The 17,809-nt window shown below is 49.3% G+C and overlaps 1 protein-coding gene across 1 annotated transcript; it reads right to left on the reverse strand.

Moving 5' to 3' along the window:
* Positions 1–4,136: 4,136 nt before the first annotated feature.
* On the reverse strand, positions 4,137–16,625 carry LOC135974961 (zinc finger protein RFP-like). The gene is made up of 7 exons (XM_065564602.1): positions 16,171–16,625; positions 13,828–13,923; positions 13,016–13,246; positions 11,544–11,566; positions 10,715–10,830; positions 8,460–8,519; positions 4,137–6,679 (listed from the first exon to the last, which is right to left on the reverse strand). Exons 1-7 carry the CDS (start codon positions 16,585–16,587, stop codon positions 6,165–6,167), a joined length of 1,458 nt encoding a protein of 485 aa, XP_065420674.1. The 5' UTR covers positions 16,588–16,625; the 3' UTR covers positions 4,137–6,164.
* Positions 16,626–17,809: the final 1,184 nt, after the last annotated feature.

Here is a 17,809-nt window from a genome sequence, read left to right on the forward strand (position 1 = left end):
CGCCAGCAGGGCTGGGTCCAGTGTGTATTCGAGCTCTTGGGGAGCTCTCACATCCCAATGACTAGCGCCTTACCTACGGCAAGTACAGTAGTGCAATAGGAATGTGACGTGAAAAATATCATGTCACGTTGTGACACAGTCACTCAAATCACGATTACGTGTGTGTACTGTGCTGCCCTATTGGCGCCATTCACGCTAATTTCCGTTTCACGTCGGTGCCAGTGGTTATAGGGCTAAAATGTCGGGACAAAAACGAAAACGACTTTCGGGTGCTGCTTACCGGCAACAAAGAGAGAAATGGCAAAAAGGATCAGAAAAACTATCTCGTACTTCTAAAAAGTATTTTAAAAAAGTTGACAATCAAGGAGAAAGCTGTAAGCAACGCATTGAAGGTGATTATTCATCAACTGATGAAGACCGATCGAACCACTGATAAAGATGAACAACAATCTGACCAAAGATTATCTTCGCTAACTGATAAAGACGAACAATCACAATCCATCCAAAGATTTACTACTTCAGCTGAAGAGTCCAGCAATGAAGAACTGTTATACAAATCTAAAACTGAAGAACAATTATTGGGAGGAGGAGAGACTGACATAGGATCGGATCCAAGTATATGGCCGACAATAATTACTGATACAATGCGAATTATTATTGTGAAAAAAGGTCCTTCAAAACTAGATCCTACATTTGAATATCCACTTAATCAGTCGAATCATCAATTTATGCCATCCAGTATGAAGAAAAAAATGAAAAATGGGGAACAAATTAATAGATCGTGGTTAGTGTATTCACAGACCAAAGACGTAGTTTTTTGTTTTTGCTGCAAACTGTTCTGTAACTCGGACATTCTTCTGGCAACTGCAGGTTTTAATGACTGGTGAAATTTGCTTCAGCATTTGAAAGAACATGAAACATCAAAAAATCATTTACGCTCATTGACAAATTGGATTGAGCTGTCAAACAGATTAAGTACTGGTACAACAATCGATTCGGTACAGCAATGTCAACTAAATTCAGAAATTCTACGTTGGCAAGTGGTGTTGGAACGTTTACTGGCAATCATTAATTTCCTAGCCGAACAGTGCCTCGCATTCCGTGGATCCTCGGATATTTTATATGAGAATAAAAATGGAAATTTATTTAAATTAGTTGAATTATTGTCAAAATTTGACAATGTTATGGCTGAGCATGTACAAAGAGTGAAAGATGGAGAGATTCACACCCATTATTTGGGTAAAAATACACAAAATGAGATAGTAGAATTAATTTCTAATGGAGTGCATAATGAAATTTTATCAAATTTGAAACATGCCAAATATTACTCAATTATAGTTGTTAGTACTCAAGAATTGAGCAAAACCGAGCAAATGTCAATAGTTTACGATTTCTGAAAATTGATGAAAATGCAGAAGTCAAAATTTGTGAACACTTTCTAGAATTTATACCAGTGAACGAAACTACTGGGAAAGCCCTCACAGATGTAATTCTACAAAGATTGGAACACTATGGAATACCTTTAGAAAATATGGGCGACCAAGGGTACGATAACGGCTCAAACATGCGAGGACGACATGCAGGTGTACAGCAAAGAATATTGAATTTAAACGATCGAGCTTTTTTCATTCCTTGCCATGTGCATTCGCTCAATCTGGTTGTCAGTGATGCCGCCAAATCATCTAAAGATGCATTTCATATTTTACCACAGTGCAAGCAATTTACAACTTTTTTAGTGCTTCCACACACCGTTGGGCAGTCTTGAAGAAGCATCTTGAACAAAAACTCACACCTAAACCTCTGAGTCAAACTAGATGGGAAAGAAGGATAGAAGCTATTAGACCACTCCGATATTCATCAGGAGAGATTTACGATGCATTATTCAAAATAAGCCAGGACTTGTCGTATGATCCTTCATTTCGACATGAAGCTGAAACATTGGCTCAGAAAATGATGCAGTTTCAATTTTCATGTTACACGGTTATTTGGCACAATATTCTAAATCAAATTAATTTGACCAGCAAAGTTATGCAGAACGTAACCATAGACATATCTGAGGCAAAGACGATTTTGAATAAAACGCTGGAATATTTAAAAAAATACCGTTCAGATGAAGGATTTGAAGAACTGTCAAAGAAGCAACAACAATAGCAGAGGATCTTGATTTTGAACCAACGTTTGCATCTCAACAATTCATTCGTCCTCGGGAAAAAAACAAGACAGTTTTGTTATGAGGCTCATGATGATCCTATTCTCGATCCACACGAAAGGTTTAAAGTTGAATGTTTCTATTTTATTTTGGATGTAGCTATAACTTCCACTGAAGAAAGATTTTGTCAGTTGCATGGTCACTGTGAAACTTTTGAATTTTTATACAATATTGGAAATATTAAAAATCAGTTTTCCAAAGAAGACCTCATGAAGCAGTGCCAAGACCTACATTTAGCGCTCCGTACTGATAACGCTACTGACATTGATGCAGTAGAATTGTATGATGAATTAATAGCTTTATCTGAGCTAATAAGTCCTAAAACTTCTCCTCTAAAAGTATTAGAATTTATAGCAAGAAATGATTTTTTCACTCCAAACACTGCTATAGCATTACGCAAACATGTGTAAAAGCCTAAAAAAGCAGGGGGGGCAGCCAAATTTTTTTTTGCTGGGGCAGCAAAAAACCTAGAGCCGGCCCTGCCTGCAAATGTGCCGCCCCAAACATCTGCTTGCTTTGCTGGTGCCTAGAGCTGGCCCTGACAGAAACCTTCTCAGTGCCCAGCATCCAAACACCCTTAACTCTGACCATGTGGGTTCTGGTGACTATTTCTACATGTGTGAAATATTAAATTCAGAGACATGAATGGAGAGGTCTCCCCATCAGAGCTGCCACATCCCTTTGCCTTGGGCTGAGGGGGGTTCTTTCCTGTCTCTGGGTGAGGGAGAGGCTCTCCCATAACTGGTCCCACCTCCTGCTTCCTTTGGCTTTGGATGGGAAAGTTTCTGTTCATGGCTTTTCCGGGTATGGGGAGAGGCTGTCTCCTGTTCCACGTCTTCCACCGTTCTGTTTGGCCAGGGTAGAGCAGCTGGTGGCTTTATCCATAGAAACTGTGTGCAGAAGCTTCCCCGACTCTGCTGCTGGGAATGTGGCAGCCCCACCAGCAGGGGCAGGGAGATGCAGCAGGGGAGGAGGCAGAAAAACAGCCAGATAGACAGGAGTACTCAAGGGGACGGTCTGTGACGCCACGTTCAGGCTGTTCTACTGATCGAGGGGTTCACATTTGATACCTGGTATTGAAATCTAAATACAGAACTCACAACCTGCATGGGGTTTGTGCCTTGGTTTGTAACTGTTTGCCCTGAGGTTGGTACTCACATTCGTGAGCTACTCCAGACAGCGTGATGGGAGGACTGAAGTTTCCTGTCCCACATACCAGCTGAGTGCTCTAACCACAGAGAGGGTAAAAGTTATAAGGTGGGTGACATCACGAAAACCACCTCCCCCCACACACACACATTTTGTGTGGAGCGAGGCAGGTGCCTACCTCAGTCCAGCAAGAAACTCCAGGTGTTGGGTTCCCGTCTGTGGGTTCCTAAGCAGAGATAGATGTGCCTCTGCAGCCCTGATTTAGGCACCTGTCTGTGAGGGGGGAAGGGCTCAGGACAGCCCTCCCCTTGTCAGCATCTCCCCTTGTCTAGCTCAGATGGCTCCCTGCCTAGTGAGCTGTTTTTTCTGAATCGCACTATAAGGTGCCTGTGATGCCCATGCATTGTCTAGGGACTTTATGCACCTGACTCAGCTCTTAGGGTCACAGTGCTGCTGTTCCTGTTATTTTCTTGCTGTCTAAAAAATATTTACTGTGATGCTCAGCATTGCAACACCCGAGTCCCTTCATGGATTGCCCCCTGTGCAACCAGTCACCTCTCCGCAGAGCACAGCTGAGCAATTCCTGATTGACATGGCTGTGTACAGTTCAGAGAAAGAGCAAAGGCTGGATCGTGACACAGCACAGTAAAACCCAAACTCTCCTCCTGGGCACGGTATTCCCTGTGGGGCTGGGGGGACACAACCTGATTGGGAAGCAAATCCCATGACACTGCCCACAACAACTGCAGCTGGAACATTAAAGTGGAAGAAACAAGAATTATTTGTAATGTTTTATTTACAGTAAGTAGGTGGAAAGCAGGAAAGTAAAAGGAGCAGAGAAGGAGCTTTAATAACCGCAGCGTATGCGAAGGAGATTCCTCAGCTACTGAGAACAGTTTTCTTTATGGCACTACAGTAGCACCAATGCCTTGGAATCAATATCAGGAATTCATGAGTTATAGTCTCACTTTCAGTAACATGTAATGAATCTCTCCGTCCCGCTCATATCCCCTTTCCTTCCATACTGTCCTTTTCTATTCATGATTGTTCTAGCCCTCACTTCCCATCCCTGTTTATTTTCCTGTGTCTCTCCTCCCTGTCACAGATCATCCCCCTTAGCTGCTCTCTTCTTTCCCTGATTTTATCCCTTCCCCTCTTGCTGATCCCAGGCTGGGAGACCCCAATGAGATCGAAGGACACAGATCTGTACAAGGTTTCAGAGTGGTAGCCGTGTTAGTCTGTATCAGCAAAAACAACAAGGAGTCCTTGTGGCACCTTAGAGACTAACAGCTTATGCCCACAAAATTTTTCGTGGGCTAAAACCACTTCATCAGATATGTGGAGTGGAAAATACAGTAGGAAGATATATCTATAACATTACATGAAAAGATGGGAGTTGCCTTACCCAGTGGGAGGCTGAGACAAATCAATTAAAGTGGGCTTTTATCAACAGGATGAAAAATCACTTTTGTAGTGGTGATGAGGGTGGCTCATTTCAAACAGTTAACAAGAAGGTGTGAGTCACAGTAGGGGCAAATTAGCATGGGGAAATTAGTTTTTTTTAGTTCTTGTAGTGAGCCATCCATTCCCAGTCTTTATTGAGGCCTAATTTGATGATGTCCAGTTTGCAAATTAATTCCAGTTCTGCAGTTTCTCACTGGAGTCTGTTTTTGAATTTTTTTGTTGAAAAATTGCCACTTTTGCTTAGAGACTGTCTGGTTTGGCCAATGTACATGGTAGATACACAGGTGAATAAGCTCCTGATGGAGTGGATGATGTGGTTAGGTCCTATGATGGTGTCCCTTGAATAGATATGTGGACAGAGTTGGCAACGGGTGTTTGTCTCTGTCTGAGGGAGTGGAGCAAATGCAGTCTACAGCCACTAGCTGTCACTTTCAGCCCCCAATTAAAACCTCTCCAGTGCATCTTCAAAGATCTACAGCCTATCCTGAAGGATGATCCCTCACTCTCACAGACCTTGGGAGACAGGCCAGTCCTCGCTTACAGACAGCCCCCCCAACCTGAAGCAAATACTCACCAGCAAGCACACACCACATGACAAAAACACTAACTCAGGAACCTATCCCTGCAACAAACCCCATTGCCAACTCTGTCCACATATCTATTCTAGGGACACCATCATAGGACCTATCCACATCAGCTACTCCATCACGGGCTCATTCACCTGCACATCTACCAATATGATATATGCCATCATGTGCCAGCAATGCCCCTCTGCCATGTACACTGGACAAACTGGACAGTCTCTATGCAAAAGAATAAATGGACACAAATCAGACATCAAGAATTATAGCATTAAAAACCAGTCGGAGAACACTTCAACCTCCGTGGCCACTCAGTAACAGACTTTAAAGGTCGAAATATATGTTCCATTCGATGCATCTGATGAAGTGGGCTTTAGCCCATGAAAGCTTATGCCCAAATACATTTGTTAGTCTCTAAGGTGCCACAAGTACTCCTTGTTATTTTAGATATGTACAAAACGCTGTTGCTGCTGCTTCGCCACCACCTTCCGAAACCTGACTGATTCATGCTGTGTCCTCACTACCCACACCTCTGCCTGTCCCCAGCCCGGCTGTAAGTTCTGCCCCCTGCCCCTCCTACAGCCCCAGGGGTTGTTCTCCCTCCCATCCCTGGGGCTGAAGAGAGGGAGCGGGATGAGCTTCCAGGGATCATAGAGATGAGGAGTCAGGGGCTCGGTAGATGGGAGTCCTCCAAGGTCATAGAGACTGGGGCCCATGAGGCTAGAGAGGCTGATTTCCTGTTCCCCCCTCTGCTGTGTGTCTCAGGGACACAGGCTGAGCCGGGATCTCCACACCCAGAGCCAGGGTCGGATTCTCTCCCCAGGGACGGAGCCCGGCGGGAAAATGAAGATCGGGGCCTCGTCACCAGCATCGATAAATGTCACCTGCCCCCGGTCACAGTCCAGACAAACCCGGATCCTGCTGGGGACCCGGCTCAGGGGCAGGGGGGTCACAGGGGAGGTGAGAGCCTGGAACTGACCCCCCCAGCACCACTGCACAGCCCAGATCCCCCCCTCAGGGCTACGGCTGATCTGTCCCTTCCTCCTCACAGACTCTTTGGCCACCCCCACAGCCCAGCCTCCCCAACCCCCCACCTCCACCTCCCAGCAATGTCTCCCCGAGGTGAATCCCTCACAGCCCAGCACATACAGCATAGTGTTAAATCTCTCAGGGTTGCTGGGCAGTTGCTGCCGTGTGTCTCCCCAGCTCACACTTTTCCCATCCTCAGACAGGACAAGTTGGGGATGAGCCGTGTCTGGATCCAGAGTCACATTCACTGGGGGAAGAGAGAGAATCAGAGCGTGAGAGGCAGAGCTTGGCCCCGGGGGAGGCTGGGACCATTTCTCACACTCCCCAGCAGCCCTGTTCTGGCTGGGACAGGCCTGGATCCCAGGGAGCTGCCTCTGGTAGACTGAGCAGAGATGTCACTGCAGCTCCTCAGTCTTTGTAATGGGTCCCACTTCATTAGTTTCTCATTTATCACAGTATCAGAGGGGTAGCCGTGTTAGTCTGGATCTGTAAAAGCAGCAGAGTGTCCTGTGGCACCTTATAGACTAACAGATGTATTGGAGCATGAGCTTTCATGGGTGAATCCCCACATGCATCCCAAGAAGTGGGTATTCACCCACAAAAGCTCATGCTCCAATACGTCTGTCAGTCTATAAGGTGCCACAGGACTCTTTGCTTCATTTATCACAGAGGCCTCAGCAGCTCCCAGATCCTGCTCCTGGTGCTGCCCCATTCATAGTGGCAGAGACACAGCCAAGAAGGTGCTAGAAGCTTTTAGCGAGGAGGGAGCAGAAGAGGCAGGCAGATACCAGCTTTAACCTCCCCCCCACGAGGAAAGCTCCCTCCCCTAATGCAACCTCCACTCCCAGGCCAGGGATCAGAGAGGAAGGTGCAGCGTTGGGGAAGAGCTGCTTAAGACCAGAGAGCAGGAGGTTGCATTGGGTGGGGTAGCCCCATTCCCAGCCCAGAGAGAAGGGAGGAGCTGCCGGCATCACAGGAAGAGCATCTCCCCAATCCAGGAAGCAGGGAGCAGCTCCAATGGAAGAGTCAAACCCTGCCCAAAGGAAACGCAGGATGTTGGAGAAGAGTGAAGAGGAGACTCCCGGCACCGGGTGAAGCAGAGGGATGTGGCACAGAGCTCTGTTCGGGTGCAACTCAGTTAAGAGTAACAGAGGGTCCTGTGGCACCTTTAAGACTACCAGAAGTATTGGAGCATAAGCTTTCGTGGTTGAATGCCCACTTCTGTTAGTCTTAAAGGTGCCACAGGACCCTCTGTTGCTTTTTACAGATTCAAACTAAAAGGGCTACCCCTCTGATCAGTTGAGAGTGTTTCTGTTCATCAGAATGGGCATGAACTGAGCACTAAGGGTGGTGTCAGGACTGTTTGTGTGGCCACGCCCCCTCCGTGGTTCTGCCCGAGGCCCTGCCCCCTGGCCAGGCTGGGAGACTTGCCCACTATGAAGACCCCCTGACACTCCACTTGCCATGGACATAGGTCTGGGGTTCTGAGAGCAGCCCCTGGCCCATGTCCCCGCTCCCTGAGGTGCGCCAGGGCTCCCTAGTGCAGTCTGGGCTCCCTGGGTGGTGTCCCGGTTCTGGCTTCTGACCTGGCCAGGGGGCAGGGCCTCAGGGAAAGAGGAGCACGGGTGGAGCCACTGAGGGAGGCCAGCACCAGGGAGAGGTTGGTGCCACAGGCACAGGCTGCACTACGCAGAGAGGAGCTGATCAGCTTCCCTGCCCAAAGAGCACAGACACTACCTGCGATGCTCCACACCTGCCCAAGACTTGCAGTTTGTGGGGCAACATGGCCCTCTCCCCCCAAACTATGCCCATGTTGAAAAGTGTCCTAGTCATCCCACTTTTAAAAGTGGGGGGGAGGGGGGGAAACATTGGCCCTTGGATCTCCTTACCATTTAATGTGTTATTTTTAGGACTATGAGTGTCATTGTTGCTGTCAGTTTGGTTGGTAACTTTAGTTACAATCTCATGAAGATGTTTTCACTAGAATTTTCTCATAATTTAAAGACAATCTTCACCTGCAAACTCACCCTGTCTGTGTGCTCCAAATGATTGTCCCCTTTTTCTCTCCAATTCAGAGGGCAGAGTGTCTGGAGGGAGAAAGGAGAAGAGAGGCGAGATTTCAGACTTTCATATTTATAACAGTGTCCCCACTCTGAAACTGTTTTATAATTATGACAGAGAGGCCCAGAGACACACTCACGTATTTAATATAAAAAGGTCTGAAACCCATTCCCCCTCTCAATCAGGCATCTCTCAGCAATGGAGCCAGCAGCCTTGCAGCTTCACAACCATCCCAGGACAATCTGTAAGTGAGATTTACTTTTCCCTCACCATCCCCTCCCACCCTTCAGACTCTGGTTGGTTTGTCTCGTTCACTTACTGCCTTTTGTCGTAACCTAGACCCAGATCGTACAAAGACTTTGGCATAAAAGTAACTTTACCCACTTTGGTCCCTTTGACACTAACGGGATGTTGAGAGTTTCCTAAATCGTGGCTCTAACTGTGAGCTGTTGGGTCTGTTTACTCAGCGTCTCTACAGAGAGAAGCACGACGGGGCCTTGTCTTCTATAGGCAGAAATAGAAATAATAGTAAAACCATTTTATCAAGGTGGAAATTGAGGCAGGGGAAGGTTGGCTCAATGAGTCCGATTCCCCCCTGTACCGGGAAAAGGAGAGAGGGGAGGGGCCATTTGTGACTCTGCTGTTCAGTGGCTGCAGGGGCCGGTGCAGACCTTGGCACAGGCTGAGGAAGTTCTGAAGCCAGCCAGAGTTACATCCCTATGACAACGGCCCCCGTGTGTTTTGGCCACTGTGCAGAGTGTCCAAGGCCCAGCTTTACACGGCCCATGTCCCTCTATCCCTCGTCCACCCCCTCCCTCTTCCACCCGCCCTCACCACCCCCACCCCATTCCCAGCCCTCTCAGGAACACGCCTTGTGCCTGCAGCTGCTGGGGAGGAGGCACGCAAGGCTCCTGTGCTGGAGGGATCCCTGATCATGGGGGAGGGGCTTTCTCCTTCCCTACAGCCCATTTGGCCCAGACTAGCTGGAAATGGGACCAGAGCACAGTGATGGGCTGGATCCGCCTTTGAGAAATGTGCCCCATGGCCGGTGATGGGGCAGTAGATGGGGACGCTCTGAGCTATAGAGAGTTCTTTGCCACGTGTCTGGCTGTTGGGTCTTGCCAAAATGCTCGGTATCCAACGGACCACCATATTTGGGGTGGGGAAGGAATTTCCCCCCAAGTCAGATTGACAGAGAGCCTGGGGCTTTTTTCCCTGCCTTCCTCTGCAGCGTGGGGCACAGGTCAGTTTCTTTTAAACTAGAGTCAATGGTGGATTCTCAGTAACTTGTGTAGCGGGGCAGTTACCCTGTTCCTGGGATAAAAGGAGGTAAAAGGTGAAAAGCAGCTGAGGTCAGCTGATTAGGGAGGTAGCCACAGCTGGGGCCACACCCAATTAGGCCACAGCTGGCCCTGATAAAAGGGCTGGAAGGTAGGCAGGCAAGAGTCTTACTGCAGGGCTGCCTGGGAGCACAGAGTACCTTACACAAGGCAGCGCTGGGGCAGGGCGGGGCAGGGCAGGGCAGGGCAGGGCAGGCAGAGATGGGGAGTTCTGGCCTGGCAAGTCCCCAGGCTGCTGCCTTCTGAAGAGTCAGGGACGGTACTCAGGCTGCAGGGAGGCAGCTGGGGCGAGAAAGGCAGCAAGTCCAACCCCCTTGCCAATGATGAGTGGACATTGTGGACTGCAGGCTGCCCCAGAGAAAGGGGGCTAGATGATGACTGGCACTAGCTACTGAGGCAAGCTGCGTATAGAGGGTTGGGGTTCCCCTGGGAGGGGAGACCCAGAGTGTGGGGGTACTGCTGTGGGCAGAACCCCAAGGTATGGGTCACTTGGGTTCAGGAGGGACATGGGGGGCCTGAGGCAGGAGAAACACTGGCCAGCAGTGGGCGCTCTGGAGCTGGAGAGCTAATTCCTGGACTGACCAGCAGGACGTGCCTCGCCAGTGAGTGCTCAACCTGTTATACTTGAAATTTTAAAATCATGATTTAAGGACTTCAGTAACTTCGTCAGAGGTTGGGGTCAATTGCAGGAGTGGGTGAGATTCTGTGGCCTGCAATGTGCAGGAGGTGAGACTGGATGATCACGATGGTCCCTTCTGGCCTTAAAGTCTTTGAGTCATTTCTTAATTTAACAGCCTCATCCAAGTATGAACCAATTGATCAGCACCATTCTCTTCTCAGAGGCTCATCCCAATTTCCATCCCTAGATCCCTTCTAGGTACCTTTGAACTTCCCCAGAATCTCCAATAGCGCAATAGTTTTCTGGGAGAAACCACTGACTCTCTCTTCCAGTTTTGGAGAAATCTCCTCTGGCTGCTGGAACTTCCCCGTCTCACACCTGCAGAGAAACAATTTCACGGGATTATATTTCACTGTGTGACTCATTATAAATTCTGGTTAGGGAGTCACTGCTCTAATGGGCCTGGAGTTAGAATTCCTCAACTTCTCCCAGCCTCAGAGCAGGTGCAGCACAGCCCATGGCCATGCAACCTTCCCTTCAAAGGTCATTAATATTCTTCAATGGTGGTTTGGAGAGATCAGCTCTGGGGACAAAACGGGAATTGAGTCTCCATGGCAAAGTCACTCCTTGCCCTCCATGCTCTGAGGAACAGGAGGTTCCCAGGTGAAGTGCTGTAGAAATCTGCCTCTAGGAACTAGACTGAGACACCAACTATCCCCTCCCCAGCTCATTCCACACAGGTCTTCAAACAGTCCTCAGATGGGGAAAGACTCTTGAAAACTGCTGCCCTGGGCTGAATAGTGACCATTGCCCCAGCAGTGACAGGCCTATAGTCTATCAATCCTGAGGCAGTCTGTCCCCCAGGGATGTGAGATCTCTACAAAATACTTGAGGTTAGTCTTTCCCACTGAATGGAGAATTCCAGAGTCTTCTGTACAAGAGTAAGCACCCCAGGATGAAGTTGATCAGAGAGATTTGTATCCAACATGTGATCTTCCCACACATTTTCCTGTAGAGCCCTGGGGAGATGTGGTGCTACCCTCATCATCAAGCTCTTTCCAAGCATTGTGGAGTGTGAGAGAGCCACATACCTGCTCAAGGTGCTTCTGACATCCTAGAGGAGAGAGAGACAAAATAATTTCAGTCCCCTCTAACACACACACAGGGGATTCCAGGGAAGAGACCCTGCCCTGGCCCCAGGGCCATTGATTGCCTGAGCTAATGGGGCTTTTCCATCTTTCATATCTCTGTGACTCTGCAAAGAATAATACTCACTCAGATGTCAGCAATGCACACGCCGAGTTACACTGAGATCTCCAACTGCTGGACTCCAGTGCTTATGATTCAGCAGCCCACTCCTCCCTGTGTGGGGGTCTGGCATGTTTCTAATGATGAGTGCTGGTTTCCAATTGCCCCTGGGAGTGCTCAACCCCATGCCCCACCCCCACCGCACCCCTTCCCCATTCCACACCGCAGCCCAACACTTCCTGCTCCCACTCAACCCCCACCCTGTCTCTTCTTTGCCGCCTCTTGTGAGCTGCCATAAATATAAAGGAAAGAGTAACATAAAATACCTCCTTGCAGCTGTACTGAATCGCTTTATCTGTAAGGGGTTAAGAAGCTCAAATAACTTGGTTGGCTCCTGACCAGAAGGACCAATAAGGAAAGCAGATACTTTCAAATGTGATGGGTTGGGGGAGGTTTTGTTTGGGCTCTGTTTGTTTGTTCCTCTCCTGACGGAGAGATAGACCAAGCAGGTACAACATCTCCTGAAAATCTACCTGAAATGATCCATCTAAGATTACAAAAATTCTAACTAAGGCAAGGAAATACGTTAGGTTATTTTTTTGTTTTAGCTTGTGAATTTTCCCTATGCTAAGAGGTAGTTTTATTCCTGTTTTTGTAACTGTGAAGCTGAGTCCAGAGGGGAGTCCTCTGTGTTTTAAATCTTTTTATTACCCTGTAAAGTTACCTTCTATCCTGATTTTGCAGGTGTGATTCTTGTACTTTTTTTCTTTATAATAAAGTTCTTCTTTTAAGACCCTGATTGATTTTAGTGTCCTAAAGATAAGGGTCTGGTCTGTACTTACATTAAAGGCAATTGGTTGGTAATTATTCTCAAGCCTCCCCAGGAAAGGGGGTGAAGGGGCTTGGGGGGATATTTGGGGGGAATAGGGATTCCAAGTGACCCGTCCCTGAATTTTTGTTTAAATCACTTGGTGGTGGCAGCAATACCAGTCCAAGGACAAGGAAAGGAATTTGTGCCTTGGGGAAGTTTTTAACCTAAGCTGGTGGAATATAAGATTGAGGGTCTTTCATGTGGGTCCCCATATCTGAACCCCAGAGTTCAAAGTGGGGAGGGAGTCCTAACATGAGCACACTCCCTTCCCGCTCCTCCCCCTCCCTCCCAGTATCTCCTGCACACAGCGGAACAGCTGATTGCAGCAGGCAGATGGTGCTGGAAGAAGGGAGAGGAGTTGATCGGCAGGCTGATGGTGGGTGGCACTGAGGGGGAGAGCTGGCTGTCCTGGAGCACCCACCTATGTTTCTCATTCAGTCTCACCTGCAGGAATTCACTTGCTGGCTTCTGACACTTCCCCTCCATCTCACTGATCAGCACACTGAGATGGGAAATCTGCTCGGAGAGTTGACTGTCATTTTCATTCTGGATCCTCACAATCTCCTTGTCCAGCTTCTCCAGCTGGGCCAGCAGGAGTTGCTCTTGTTCCTCCAGGAACTCCCGCAGTTGCTGAAATTCAGACACAATCTTCTGCCTCTCGGTTTGTGTTTGTTTCTGTATGAAAATAGGGCAAGGGCTGGTCAGGAACATGGATGGAGCCCGGGGTCCTTTCATGGAAACCTCAGTATGCAGGAGGGACAACATCTTTGAAAATCCTAAGATTTCTGACATTTGACTCTACCCTGTGTGTACTAGGCAGGAGATTCTCTCATACCTTCCCCTTTGGCCCCAGTAGCCCTCTGAAAGGGATGTTTCCATGCCTGTCATGGTCAGCATATTCTGTTATTTATGGTCTCTGGAAATTCAGACCCAGAGCAGCAGGAGGCAGGACTGACAAAGACACCAGGGGTGTTAAAAGAAACAAATGTTTTTAAAATGCACAAAATGTCTAGACACAGTGGACAGCACTTCACAGGGACATTCAGTTCACTTGGGGAGGATTTTTGAGCAAGCCACAAGGGCTAGACTCACCAATTGAAAGAGAAGCTTAGGGCTTGTCTACACATGAATCAAACTCAGCAATCCAATGGAGAAACACACATATAAGCCCATGTTCACCAAGGCCACACAGGAGTCTGCCTCCAAACAGACCTTCCACTGCCAGTCCCTTCTGGTTCATAACAACAGGCACCTACCAGATACTCCTGGCTATTCCCCTCTCCAGTCACTTTCAATCCCAGCAGCTTTTCTCTCTCTTCCCTCAGAGTCTTCAAATGAGCCTGGATTTTTTCCTGGAGAAACAGAAATGATTTGGGAGGTTTCATCTGGATAGTTGAGAGGTGCTTGAAAGTGGGTGTTTTTCCACCCAAAACCCAAGATGACTGTGGTTCTAATCACTTTGTGACATTAGGACCACCAAGGAGATGAAACCTTATTAATGGAGACTGGGAGCGTGTCACAGACAGACTCATTACCAATTCCGGTTCAGTGTTTTTAGTAATTAGAGATTTCAATTATAACCAAGCTTTACTGGTATTTGTGAACTGATTAGTGGTACAGCGCATAACAGGGCACCAAAGTCACATGGGGGTGAATCAATAACCCTGTTTCATAGGAGGTTTAACAAACAAAGTGATACAAATCCCAGAAGCCACCAGGGTTTCAATATGGGCTGGGATTTCAACCCTGAAGCCCCAGGGACTGCACTGGTTGGGCTGAGCTGGTCTAAGTACCAGGGCAAACCCCATGAGATGCTGAGAGGCCATACGTCTTGTTTGAAGCTGCGCAGTCCCAGTGTTGTGGAGCCCTGTCCCTGTCCGGTAGGGACCCAGCACTGGACATGGCTTTGTCTGCTGCAAAAGGGAGAGGAGGCGACTGAGGATGCAGGAGGACACTGGCGGGCGTGGCACCTTCATACAGAATGATGCAGGTGGGTGGCACACTGAAAAAAGCAGTGGTGGGCCCACACAGGGTGGCTGATACTGGTGAGGACGGGCCCATGCAGGCAGGCGTGGTCATGTCCAATGTTCTGGGGATGCCTCAGTGACCACCCTAATTAGATATGATGCAGATTTGTATAAAGAACGGGTTGGGGTTTGCCCCAGTGTTGTCCTAAACCCTTTCCATGGTAATGCCCCCTGGGCAGATGCCCCACGGTTCCATTCCCTGGTAGAGATCCCAGAAGCAGTGCATTGTGGGAGATTTCAAAAGGCTGCCTGGTGGGACTAATGGAACCACTTTGGCTGGTCCTTGCCCACGTACACAACAGAACAGGTCAAACTGGCACGGGTCAGCTCCAGCCTGTGGCTGGTTTTACTAAAACCCAGTCTAATCCCAGTGGTACTTGGCATGGACCTGAGCCGTCTGGAGCCATTTTGTGTGGCCTAACGTACACACTTCATGACTGGGTGGGACTGATGCTCAGCTGTCAGCATGGCAAAGTGGTTCGGGTCTTGGACTGGGTCTGAGGAGATCTGGGTCCTATGCTAAGCTCTGTCACTGACATGCTGGGTAACTATGGGCAACTCGCTGCCCTGTTTTATGCCTCAGTTTCACTTCCCATCTTTTATCTAGCTAGACCAGTGGTCACCTACCAGTCGATTGCGATCTACTAGTCGATCCTGGAGAGTCTCCCAGTTGATCGCGATCTCCGGCGGCGCAGCAGGATTGCCCGCTCAAGCTAAGGCAGGCTCCCTGCCTGCCCCAGCCGTACAGCACTCCGAGAAGTGGCTGGCATGCCCCCGCAGCCTGGGGTGAGGGCAGGGTTCTCGTCACGTGGCTCCTGCCTGCAAGCACCACCCCCCCAGCTCCCATTGGCCGGAAATGGGGAACTGTGACCAATGGGAGCTGCAGGAATGGTTACTGCAGAGAGGGGCAGTGCGCAGAGCCACATTCCTGCCACAGGGGCACATTGGCCCCTTCCAGGAGTGGCAAAGGGTTGGGACAGGCAGGGAGCCTGTCTTAGCACTGCTGAACTGCTGCCCGTGACCCATCCGAGGTAAGTCAGTGCCACCCAGCTGGAGCCAGCATCCCATACCCCCTCCTGCACCCTAACCCGCTGCCCCAGCCCTGACCCTCCTCCCAGAGCCAGCACCCTGTGCCCTTTTCTGCACCCCAACACTCTGCCCCAGCCCAGAGCCCCCTCCTGCACCCCAACCCCCTGCCCCAAGATCAGCCCAGAGCCCCCTCCCAGACTGCAAACCCCTCGGCCCCAGCCCAGAGCCCACAGCCCCACCTGAATCCCAACCTCCTGCCCCAGACTGGTGAAAGTGAGTGAGGGTGGGGGAGAGCAAGCAATGGAGGGGGGGTATGGAGTGAGCGGGGCTTCTGGGGGGAGTGTAGATCCTGCTTTCAAGATTTGATATTTTGCCTCTGTTGCCACACTGCCAGATCATTAATTTTCTTACAGCATCTCCCTTACAATGAAGACTTTACAGAGCTGAGTGATGAGTCACACCCGTGACAGGCAACTTTCAGTGAAATTAGCCTGTAATTAAAACCCCAAAGTTAACCCATTACATTTGACAGCAATTCCCTACCTTGTACTCCTGGGCAGCCTCCTCTATGGGAACCACCATGTGATTGCGGTGAGCCCGGGATCTGTCACACACCACACAGATGGGGGTTTCATCCTCTTCACAGAACAGTTTCAGAGCCTCCTGGTGTCTCTCACACACCCCGTCCCCTCCTGCTCCTTTTGCTGCTTGTAAACTCAGCCGCTTGGCGATTTCTATGACATTTGCCAGCTGCCTGTTGGGCCTGAGGTTTCCCTGTTGCACAGTTTCTCTGCACTGAGGGCAGGAGGCGGCTGTATCGGATCCCTCCCAGCACTGGCTGATGCAGGCTCGGCAGAAATTGTGCCCACACTCCAGAGTGACAGGTTCTGTGAAATACTCCAGACAGACGGGACATGTCGCTTCCTCCTGGAGACTTTCCATGGGGTTCTCTGCAGCCATGGCTCCCTCTGGGCAGTGGAACAGGGTTAGTTTCAATTTCCTGAATTCACACTATGCCCCGCCTGCAGCAGCAAGGGGGTGTTTCCTTTTCTGAAACTGACTCGTGCTGTTTGCTGAGCAGGAATGACCCAACCAATTTCACCCCGGAGGCTTTAATGAAAAAATGTACAATCACACCTGTGACAGGAAACTTTCAGTGAAATTAGCTTGTAATTAAAACCCAAAGGAGCTCCTTGCCTGCAATCAGCCCCTGTGCTGGTGTGGAGGGTCACTGAGGCATCCTCCTGTGAGGATGAGCCTGCAGGAGTTGTGTGTTTAAGGCGGAATAGTCAGGCTTGGCAGAATTTTTTTTTATAACATAAAATTTTGACAATGTTTATTTTAAGCAATTTTTATATTTATTGATTTAAACTTTCACAGTTGCACAACAATCTGGGTTTTAAGCATTTCATTCCAATTAAAATTTTCACGATTGTGAGAAATTATGGGGGATCAGCCAATATTTTGGTCAGACCAGAACCGCACTGCTACCTCGATATAACGCCACCGGCTATAACACGAATTTGGATATAACGTGGTAAAGCAGTGCTCCGGAGGGGGGGGGGCAGGGCTGCGCACTCCAGTGGATCAAAGCAAGTTCAATATAACATGGTTTCACCTATAACGTGGTAAGATTTTTTTGGCTCCCAAGGACAGCGTTATATCGGGGTAGAGGTGTATTTAATGACACTAGAAACTGATATTCAAAAAGTTGAAGCTTTAGAATTGTTAAAATTGTTTGTGAGCAGGTAAATCTCCGCCCTCCCCCAGCAGCTCCCCCAGGGCAATAACCCAATGCCTCCCCCACCACCAGGGGCAGCTCTAGGCACCAACTAAACAAGCAGGTGCCTAGGGTGGCAAAATGTATGGGGTGGCAAAACGCTGGGGCCCCACCTCAAACAGCGTCCTGGGCTGGATCCTGACCGCCCCGGGGGGCAGTAACCAGCCTGTTATTCTGCCGCAGGGTGCGGCGAGGCAGGGAGCCGACTAAGTGGGGAGCGTGTCCCCACTGCTCTCCCGCAGGCAGCGGTCACCCCCTCCCCAGGCAGGAGCCGGTAGCGCGGCCCTGCCCCGGCTGCAGAGGACAGACATCTCCTCCTCAGTTCGTCCCTGCCCCTGCAAGCGGAGGAGCGGCCCATCCTCTGCAGCCGGGGCAGGGCCGCGCTATCAGCTCCGCCTGGGG

The sequence above is a fragment of the Chrysemys picta genome, chromosome 12 (genome assembly GCF_011386835.1).
Source record: "Chrysemys picta bellii isolate R12L10 chromosome 12, ASM1138683v2, whole genome shotgun sequence".
NCBI classification, from domain to species: domain Eukaryota; kingdom Metazoa; phylum Chordata; order Testudines; family Emydidae; genus Chrysemys; species Chrysemys picta.